The 10,452-nt window shown below is 38.7% G+C and overlaps 1 protein-coding gene across 5 annotated transcripts in view; it reads left to right on the top strand.

The window, feature by feature from the left end:
* Window positions 1-86: 86 nt before the first annotated feature.
* ADK (adenosine kinase) overlaps window positions 87-10,452 on the top strand; it is a 486,725-nt gene continuing 476,359 nt past the window's right edge. The window contains exons 1-2 of one of the 5 annotated variants that reach the window (XM_027129820.1): window positions 129-241; window positions 4,719-4,799. In XM_027129820.1, the coding sequence (XP_026985621.1) occupies window positions 4,789-4,799 (11 nt within the window). In that variant the 5' untranslated portion in view covers window positions 129-241; window positions 4,719-4,788. Of the gene's footprint in view, window positions 821-4,718; window positions 4,800-10,452 lie in introns of all 5 variants that reach the window. The other 4 variants (XM_027129819.1, XM_027129818.1, XM_027129816.1 and 1 more) reach the window with 4 other exon arrangements.

The raw sequence follows: 10,452 nt of genomic DNA, 5'->3' as shown, positions 1-10,452 counted from the left end.
TGGGTGAGGCCGAGAGGTAGAGCCAAATAGCTGTGCCTGGGAGAGGCACGAACTGAGAGGAGCCGAGAGGGGCGGGGTTTCGAGATAAGGAGGAGGTGATGGGAGAGGGGGCGGGGCCTTCGAGAGCCGAAGGGGTGGGGCGAGCTCTGGAGCTTAAGTGAGGTGGGAGCGCGAAAATGGCAGCGGCTGAGGAGGAACCGAAGCCCAAAAAGCTGAAGGTGGAGGCGCCTCGGGCGTTGAGGTGAGCGCTACCTGACACAGGGTAGAGGGTGACTGTGCCTGCTGCTAACCCGGGACCACATGGGGTTGCGCGACCGAGGCGCCGGGTGGTATCCGCACCGCCGGCATGGGGCCAACACACGGGACCGGTTGCTCGGGTAGCTGCCCTCCTGGCTGCGACCCTTTGCCCGGCGCCCGCCCAGTTTGGCCGAGTCACCGCCGGCTCCGGAGACGCTCGGCCGCCCTTGGCCAATCAGAACGCCGGCCGGGGGTGCAGCGCCGTCTTTGGGCAGGCTGCGGGCGCCACGTGGGAGCCCGCTCGAGCTGAGCTGGTGCGACCAGTGAGGACCGGACCCGACCTGATCCGAGTCACTTGCGGCGACCTCCTCTTCCCGGCGGGATGTCGAGGAGAATGCCCAGCGACAGCTCTACCCTGGGGCAAAGACAGAATTCTTGGGAGTTTTCGTAAAGGTCGCGGAAGGGCGCCTTGACCTTCCTTTTCGTACGTACATCGAACCGAATGGTGTTATCTTTGGAGATCCTCTACCGGGGACCAAGACTCCACCTCCGAGGCTTTGCGGAGGTGGCATTTGCCTGAACGGTTAGGAAAGCTTGATTTTTCTTTTTTTCTTTGCACTTTTGGCAGCAGTGGAGATAGTTCTGCACCTAACTTTTGTTTCACATATGATTTGATGTTGCAACTTTTACTTACAAAAAGTTATTGGTTAAATTATTACTTCCTAATAAGTATAAGGTGCAGTATGCGTATTCCTTGATGATTTTGAAATGTTCCTTGGAAGGCAAAGATTTTTGTATCTAAAAATAGACATCAAACTGATTTAAAACTGTTGGGACATTCCTGATCATACAAGGCAAATCTCATTTTTTCTAGCATTACCCTTCCTTACCTCTGAAAGAACGAATCTTTCATAATTGAAAAGAAAGGATCACTTAGCGGTTTGGTGGTGTGTTAACGCTGTTTTGAATGGATGGTGACCAAATCCCTGCCAGTGCCTTTAATGTATTCCTATTACTTTCAAAGGGTCAAAGGGTTAGTGTGCCTACCTTATATGAAGAAAATAAACTTTTTTTTTAAACGACTCAGGATGTTCCTTTTTCGTTTTAAGCTTTCAAACTGTAGACTAAAGCAAAGGCTTTTGAATCAGACCTACCTGGGTTCAAGGCATGTGCTTTCCCTGGTTGGCCCATTATTAGAGTATTTCCTTAAAAAGTACCTTCTTCACAAAGTTTCCTCTACCAAATTGGAAGACAGCTGCAACTTTCCCCTGCTATCCTACTAAACATACAACCCTTAGATTTTGTCATATGGTAATCTGTTTTCAAAGTGCTTTCCTATTTTACAGATGAGAAAATGGAAGCCCAAATGAAACAATTAGTTAAGGAACTGAAGTTTGAACATAGAGCATCTGGGTGCATGTTCATTGTTGTTTGACTTTACTGTGCCTACTTGTATACAACCACCCAAGATACGCTTCTCTTCGCCTATGCAGCCTTAAAAATAACGATAAATAATAATGTTTAATGTGTATTGTTTCAGCATTTTACCTTTTTTAACTCATTCAATCCCACAACACTACAAGGTAGACACTATAATTATATACATTTTAGCAAGGAGGAAACAGGTATAGAGAGGTTAAGTAACTTGATCAAGGTCAACTTTATTAACCTCACACAGTTTGTCCAAAAGCCCTAGTGAACTGTTCACTCAGCTTTTGTTTCTCTACTTTCCTGTCTGTTTTTTGTTTTGTTCTGTGGTTAGTGTACATAGCTTTTTACGTTGTTGCAATATATGGGTATATGATACATAATAATTCTTAAACAGGTGTAATGTTATTTTACATGTTATTAGTGTCTATGTAAAACTTGTAAAAGTCCTTAGGCAACTAAAACTCATTTTATAAAATATGTAGTTAGTACCACCTGTAGACATGAAGTCAGGATTAGACACCTGAGTACTGGGATAAATCTCTTCATTTTGTGTGAAGACCTTTTGGGATTGGCTATTCCTACTTTCATTATATTAGTTTGGCTTTAAGGGTCTCAGTGTGGTAATACACTGAGTGGTTAGACTTCATGCATTATGTGTGATGACTTGCTTGACAGTTAAGGGGCTAGCTAACAGTTTTGGTTAACTTTTAAGAGAACGGCTTATAAAGTCTAAGCATGATTCAATGTGTAGAATCAGTTCCTAGGGAACAAATAAATTTATGATATAAATTTGTAGATGTCAAGAAAAGGATTTAGGGCTTTGTGAGAATTTCAGTTAGTTTTAGGGTAGTAGTTCTCAAGCAGGGGAAGTATTGCCCCCCCAAGGGACATTTGGCAATGTCTGGAGACATATTTGGCAGGGAGGGCTAATGGCACCAAGTGGGTGGAATTCAAGGATGCTGCTAAACATCCTACAATGCACAGGAATCCCCCTAAACCAAAGAATTATCCACACAAAAGTGACAATAGTGTGAGGCTGGAAAAAACGGCTTCATGGAGAGCATCTGACAAGTCTAGCTTCCCTTTCTCAAATGTCCATTATTTTTCTAGGCTTTTTAGGGTATAGCAGTTACTGAAGTTGCAAAGAAATAAGCTAGCTCTGTCATATTTTCACATTGGGTTGAGGAACATTAATTGAGTGCCATACGTTATACTAGGTGCTTTATTTATGCTATCTCATTTAATCTTCCCATCAACATGTGAAGTAGGAATAATGATCCTTGTGTTACAGATGATGTATTTAGGCCTGAAAGAAGTCAAGAAGCATTTTTGGGAACTGCTCCCTAGATAAAAATGTTCCATGATGATTACGTGTATTTGGGACCACTTAACTTTCTTTTCTCTCCTTTCGAAATATCATCCAAGTTAATTTCTTCAGCGGTCACCTCTAAAGAGGATAGAGTTCCTTCCAAGGCTTGTTGAGCACATGCCAAGCCTATTCTTTTAGTCAGTCTTTCAAATGCCTGCTATTTTAGGCATGGTGCTAAAAATTAGGTACATGGAGTGAGAGAGCTAAGACCCAGGTACCATCCTCTTGGTGGAAAATGAGTAGGGTTTGGGAAAATGATAACTGAGCATACCGAAAGATGACATACTGAAAGACGATGCTAACCAGATGTGAAGTAGGGTGTCTGGCTTATAGAAAAGTTTGTTTGGAGGTAGAAATGGCAGAGAGCTGCCTCTGTTGGGGTACTGAACACTTTCACTTGTGTGATCTTTCTACCTCTTGTCTGATCTTTCTACCTCTACATTTGTTTGGTCTGACTGAAGCAGAAGGTGTAGGACCGTCCAGGCTTTGTACTGAACACTTTCACTTGTGTGATCTTTCTACCTCTACCTTCAGCTCTCAGACCCTAATTTTAACTGTCTGCTGAATATCTCCTTCTGAGTGTCTTGCTGACACTTCAAAGTCATATATATCGAACTAAATCCATCTGCTGTCCTAAATCTGCACCTTCTTCCATGGTCCCTACATCTGTTAACGGCACCACTAACTTCTCTTACTCCAAAGTTTGGAACCTAGATACTTGATTCATTTTCCCTCTGCGTATGGTTATCAAAGTTGGTCTTGTCTTCTTCAGTTATGTCTGATAAATTCCTTTTGTTTTCCATCCCTGCTGCCACAACTCAAGTTGAAACTTTATTTTGCTTAGACTTGGTGTTGGCTTCTTAACCAGTCTCTCCACCTACAGGTTCAAGTTCTGCCTAATCTTCTTCAGGAGTAGCTCTACTTATTCATCATAGCAAATATTTATAAGCTCTGAAGTCGATGTTAGGAAGGGTTGAATCTGAAGAGCCCACATTGTAACTCTCTCTGATGTTTTAGCAATTACACATTGTTCTGGATCATGACTTCTAATTTTATATAATTTATATATATATAAATTATATATAATTTTAATCTCTATTAAAAAGGAAACAAACTGCACTTCTCCAATCAGCAAATGTTGAGCTTTTCTCAAATTATTGCTTCTTAACCATTTCACTTCCATGGACTCCTTTTAGTCTTTCCTTCTGTCTTTTACCTCTCACTAGGACCCTGTGTTTTAAAATTGTGTATTAAACCTAGGAATAAAAGTCTGTAAGTATTTTAGATGACCAAGCAACAGTTTTAGTAACCTCTTCATTTTTTTTTTTTTGGTCTTTATTTATTTTTTTAAAAAATACGTATTTATTGGAGTAAAATTGTTGTGTTAGTTTTTGCCATACAACAAAGTGAACCAGCTATATGTACACACATATCCCCATATCCCCTCCCTCTTGAGCCTCCCTCCCACCCTCCCTATCCCACCCCTCTAGGTGGTCACAGAGCACCTAGCTGATCTCCCTGTGCTATGCAGCAGCTTCCCACCAGCCATCCATTTTACATTTGGTAGTGTATATATGTCAGTGCTACTCTGTACGTCCCAGCCTCCCCTTTCCCTGTGTCCTCAAGTCTGTTCCCAACGTCCAATCTCTTTAAAACACCTTTTTTTTTTTTTCTGTTTCAGGAAATTCTCCAGAAGATGATTTTTATAAACTGAGCGTACTGTTCCTGGAGTGGCCTGTTGTGAGGATTAAATGAGAAAAATGTATGCATACTAGAAAAGAGAAAGGATGATCAATTGTGCGTCCATAGTGTATTGCTCAGTGCCTGGTCCTTAGGAACTATTCAGTTAATGTTTGTTGGATAAATTATCAGCGCAGCATAGAGTGGGACTGATAATCTTTACTTTTCTAGACCTTATGTTTTTAACAATGAAGCCTAAAATTGAGTTTGGCTCTTTTCGGGTGATATTGCATGTTGTTCACTTATATTTATAAATTTAATCCTTTAAGATTAAAACTTTGGTTTTGAAGGAAAATGAAAAACAGAAGTCTCCTGAGGTACTTTGTATGAATCCCTTAATAAGGTCCTTTCCCAGACATTATATACTAGGGCAGAGAGAGGGTGGTGAAAAGGCAGAGTCAGAGGAAAGCCTGCATGGATTGTCCTGGGTATCTAGAGGTAAACATGAAATGCCTGGAGCCCAGGGAAAGTGAGAAGGGCTTTTGGTAAAAAGACAGGCATTGAAACTATGTTTCTGGTTTTAGGTATAGGCCTAGACTGAATAACACTAAATAAACATTAAGCCAATATGCTACTTTCTACCAGGAATATGGCTCTACTTCCCTTCCATCGATTAAAATCCTGCCTGTATGCAAAATGATCAGAGTTAAGTGGGGGAAAAAATAAGAGAATTAAAATTCTGAAGAGTGTTCTGGTCAGGATGGAAGCCAGTAGAGCAGTGGTTAAGACCTTTGGTTGACTCTTGGTCCTTATTAGCTGGTAATCTTGGAAAGATTGTTTACTAGCCCCATGCCTCTGTTTTCTCATCTTTGAAATGGGTATAATAAAAATACCTACCTCAAAAGATTGTTGAGAGGATTTCATGAAAAAGTAAATATAAAATTGGCATATAGTATGTCTTCAGTAAAAGTTAGCTGTTGTTATTACGGTGCTCTTTATCCTGCTTTTAGCTCCCTACCCTGCTCCAAACACTGCAATTACAAATTTAAAAAGAAAAAGAGAAGATATAGGTGTACTCAAGAACAAGATAACCATCTCCAGGGACTGAAATGGAAAGCAAACATGCATTTAGATCCTGGGTTCAGGAGCAAGTGGAAATAACTTTGTGCAGGGGAACTGGAGTCAGATACCCTGGATGAAACTTGGAGCTGGGCTGGGGCTGGATGAAAAGAAGGCTGAAAGCCTCTACTCCTGGCTGTTGCTTTAAAAAGCTGTGGCTCTGAAGTGGTGACACAGAAGTGGCTGAGCTGCCACATGGCTCAGAGTTGGGAACTGTAATTTCTCCACTATTACCTGGTACAAGAGCACCGAACTTGTAGGTCATGGGCTCTGGAAGAGGGGTGGCTTACCTCAGAACCATTCGAAAAAGGAAGGGAAAGTCTGAGCCTGCACACAGATGAGGAAGACTATTACTTAGAAAATAACAAAACCACTAGGAGATAAACTCACTTAAAATCTAATAGAGCAATTTCAAAATGACTTTTAAGTATTTTAAATATGTTTAAAAAGATAAAAGAAGTAATAGTTATAAAAAAAGCATGTTATAAATAAACAGTAGGTAAATGTGAAGTAAATGGCTATATAAAAGAAAAAATGGTGAAAAATTAAATTTTTAAAAGTTGGTTAAACTCTGGTCCAAACGTATTTAAAGCAGAAATTAGTGAGTTGGAAGATAGTACTGAGTAATTCACCCAGATGTAGCACAGAGAAATCAAGAAAACTCAAGAGAATATTTTATATATATATATATATATATATATATATATATATAAAAACACATACATATATTGAGAGGCACCAGCTAACATCTAACTGGGAGTTCCAAAAAGAGGAAAGAATGTGAATGGTGGAGAGGCCTTGTTAGAAGAGATGATGGCTGAGAATTTTCCAGAATTTAAGAAAGATCAAAGTCCTCAGGTTGAGAGGATATTCCAGGTGCATATAAGTGATATCACACAGTATTTGTCTTTCTCTTTCTGACTTACTTCACTTAGTATGATAATCTCTGGGTCCATCCATGTACCTGAAAATGGCATTATTTCATTCTTTTTTATGGCTGAGTAATATTCCATTTTGTGTGTGTGTGTATGTGTGTGTGTGTGTGTGTGTGTGTGTGTGTATCTCACATCTTTTATCTGTTCATCTCTCAATGAACATTTAGGTCGTTTCCATGGCTTGGCTGTTGTAAATGGTGCTGCTATGATCATGGGTGTGCATGTATCTTTTCAAATTATAGTTTTCTCTGGGTATATGCCCAGGAGTGGAATTGCTGGATCATATGGTAACTCTATTTTTAGTTTTTGGAGGAACCTCCATACTGTTCTCCATAGTGGCTGCACCAATTTACATTCGGATTGTGGGTTATTTTCTTTTCTTTCTTTCTTTCTTTCTTTTTGTATTTTCCAACTTTTCTACACTGAACATATATATTAGGACTCTTGATTTGAAGCTGGAGGAAGTTGATGTGCATTAAATACATACTTTGGCCAAGTGTCTAAATATCATCATTACAGAATGGACCTCTGGGATACTAAGTAAATCTGAAACTTTGTAAAACAAGTATTATGATTTTATTATAGGTTATAATCTTTTCATCTGTATTTCTGAAATCCTAAAAGCTCTGAAAACTGGAAATTAAAAAAAAAGTTTGAGATGAATTAATTTGGCAGCAGAACTTGAACAGGTTTGAGGCCCCCTGTAGTATTTATTTGTCTGACACAAATGTGTATGTTTTGCTGTAGAAATATGTGTTTGTTGATGGCATGCTGAGTGAAACCTTCCTGGGCAGTTTATAAAATATATAGTACATACAGTGCATTACCTTCCTAAAATTGACAAATTTCTAAATCCCATAAAATTCTGGCCTCAGAACATATCTTGCCCCAAGGATTCAATAATAGGATTGAGAGCCTTTCTAAAAATTTAAATATTCAGTTTTTAAAAGCTTGCTATTGTGCAGGAACAACAATTTCTCATCAGAATCACTTGCTAAAATTTTCCTGCAGTCCCCATTCTACATGTTGATGATACTAAATAGATGCTTATTTCAAAGGTCTTGTTTGGCTAGTTCTACCATAATACTGGTGCTGGTTATGTAACTGAGTTATTAGGCTTTTCTTTCTTTCAAATAGTAACTGACTAAGGTAATTAATACTAATTACTAAAAATACTAAAAATACTAAGGTATTAGTCAGTTACTCTTCAATTTTTGGACTTCAAGATTTGGAAGGCTCATTTCACTGAAGTGGTCTCATGAACTGAAATTTCACATACTGCTTGAAGACGATACTTTTTGAATATTTTCCAAAGCAGATTTAAAGTTGTTGCCCTCACTTACATGTTTTATTTCTTATGTTTTTGTTTGTACTTGTTTGTACTTGTGCCCTCATATGATTTCTTTAAAAATGTATTCATCTAGGAAACAATAATTCGCTTTCAACGTAAGAACATCTGAGTTTCCATTTGCATTTTGGCTTTCATTGCATACATGCTGATTTCAGCATCTTCTGTAGAATAGAATAAGAAAATATGTACAGCAATTATATAAGAAACTCCTACCTTCTCAAGACACAGTTTGGTTACTGTATTAACAGGATCTCACAATTTTGTCAGCAAACCACATTTAGTTACTAATAAGCCCCGCTATTTTGCTATGTTAGCTGCAAATACAGGATTATAGGTATGAAGGTAGCTTATGTGATTACTGATCACTCACAAAATTAGAGGTTATCAGAAATGATATTGAAGTGGTTACTTGGCTTTTTGCCTTCTAGAGGCTGAGGCTGGAGTTTGGTGTATCCCTAGTAGAACCATTAAGTTTCTAAGAGACTCAGTTGACTAAAAGAGCAGGAAGTCTAGCCAGATATGATTCATTCTAGGAGTGCATCTCTTGCCTCTATTGTCGTCTGGTATTGAATTCATTTCTCACACAGCCCATCTTAATGTAACAAGAAAGATGGCATTTTTCATCCCTAAGCCCAAAATCTCATGAGCCCAAAGGCAGAGACTTTCCACATCTATGTATCAGTTTTGAGAATACTCTGATTAGTCCTGCCTGGGTTACATACCCACCATTGAATCAATTAGTGTATCAGAGGTGGGGATTTTGGCCAGCCTTGGATATACTCTCAGCCATTTTCCTGTGTGCAAGTGTGCGTGCTTGCATGCACACCAATGGTGTTTATATATGTGGGGAGTGCATGGATGTTGAGGAGGACGCTCTAATCAACAGCTCCACCAGCACTTTGTAGGGTGTAGGAGGTGAGGTGGTATCATTCTCTTAGCAAGAGAAAAGTTCATTATAGCATGTATAGAATATATTTATGAAAACCTCATTCCTCAAGGTCCAGCCAAAGTTTATCTTCCCTATAAAACTTTCCTAATCACCAAGCCTGGAAACAGCTGCTTCACTGGTTGGTTGTACTTTATACTTTGCATTATTGCAGTGCACAGTGTATGCATGTTTTATCTCGTCCAGTGCTACTTGAAGTAGGGAAACTTGTTGAATCACTCTTAATGCCTTATAACTAATTACTTCATTGCAACATAGGCTCTAAATTTTTATTCAGTGAATTAATTCTTAAACTCTAAAGATGTTTTAAGGTTATGTTTGTAGTACTCAGTGGCACAAAATGGATTCATGTTTTGGCTGTAAATTCTTATCTATTCATAAGAGTTGATAGATCTCTTACCTGAAAACATTTCATGGTTCTTGGACCTTTCTTTTTTATTGTTACATGGAGTGAGCTTGTGTGTGAAATAAATCCAATACTAGAGGACAGAGGCCAAGAGATGCACTCCTAGATTACATTTCTGTTCTTTCTGGTGACTATAGTGAGCCTTGACTATAATAATCATTTCGTGCATTTGTCCATGGGGAAAATTCCCTCAGAATAAATATATTACTCCTATATAAATAGTAACATTTTATTAAGGCCGTGTGGTCAGTGTTTTCTTTCTTAAAAAAAATGTAGTAGAATTGCTTATTTGGTGGAGAAATAAATTTTCTGAAAATGAATTTGCAAAGAAGAACGCAGTGACTTATCAGAATGATCAGTCTTTTCCCTATGGGTTAGCAGGTCCTTAATTAGTGAGCTTATTTGCATTTTAATTAGAACTCCAAAAGCACTGAAGGTTAGCAACATTGTTCTTAATTTCATAGCGTACTGTGTAACAGTGTACTATGTAACCAACAGGTAATACCGCAAAATGGTCTTTTTAAGAAATTTGTCTGTTGACTCATCCAAGAGGGGTCACTGGAAAACAAAATATAGCAAAAGAATCAAATTCAGATGTCTTAGGGTTCTCAAATTCCTTTAAGCTTGATGTAGCAAAATAGTTTTACTCTTTGAGTCCTTGAGCTGAAGTCTGGAAAGCCATGTTAAGTTTTTGAGTAAACAAATTGAAAAACAAGAAAATTATCTTAAAAAAACGAAACAGTTCAAATGTGTTGCCTTTGAAGTTAACCACATTAGAGATTTGAACATTTTCTTGTTTTATAGGCATGACTGAGGAAGTCTTGGGTTCCTCCTAAAATAGAGTTTTTTAGAAATTGTTTTTCCTATGCAGAGCTGAGACCGTAGCTATCATTTTTAGTTCTTAGTTTTGGTGAAGATTAGAGCTGTTAAGCTGTAGAAGTGATGCAGATTTACACCCTTGGTTATGTCTCTGTTCTC

The sequence above is a fragment of the Aethalodelphis obliquidens genome, unplaced genomic scaffold, assembly GCF_003676395.1.
Source record: "Aethalodelphis obliquidens isolate GAN/ISIS:26980383/991018 unplaced genomic scaffold, ASM367639v1 scaffold37, whole genome shotgun sequence".
In the NCBI taxonomy this organism is placed as follows: domain Eukaryota; kingdom Metazoa; phylum Chordata; class Mammalia; order Artiodactyla; family Delphinidae; genus Aethalodelphis; species Aethalodelphis obliquidens.
The sequence above is the reverse complement of the archived record's forward strand: the minus strand, read 5'-3'. Positions and strand labels throughout refer to the sequence as shown.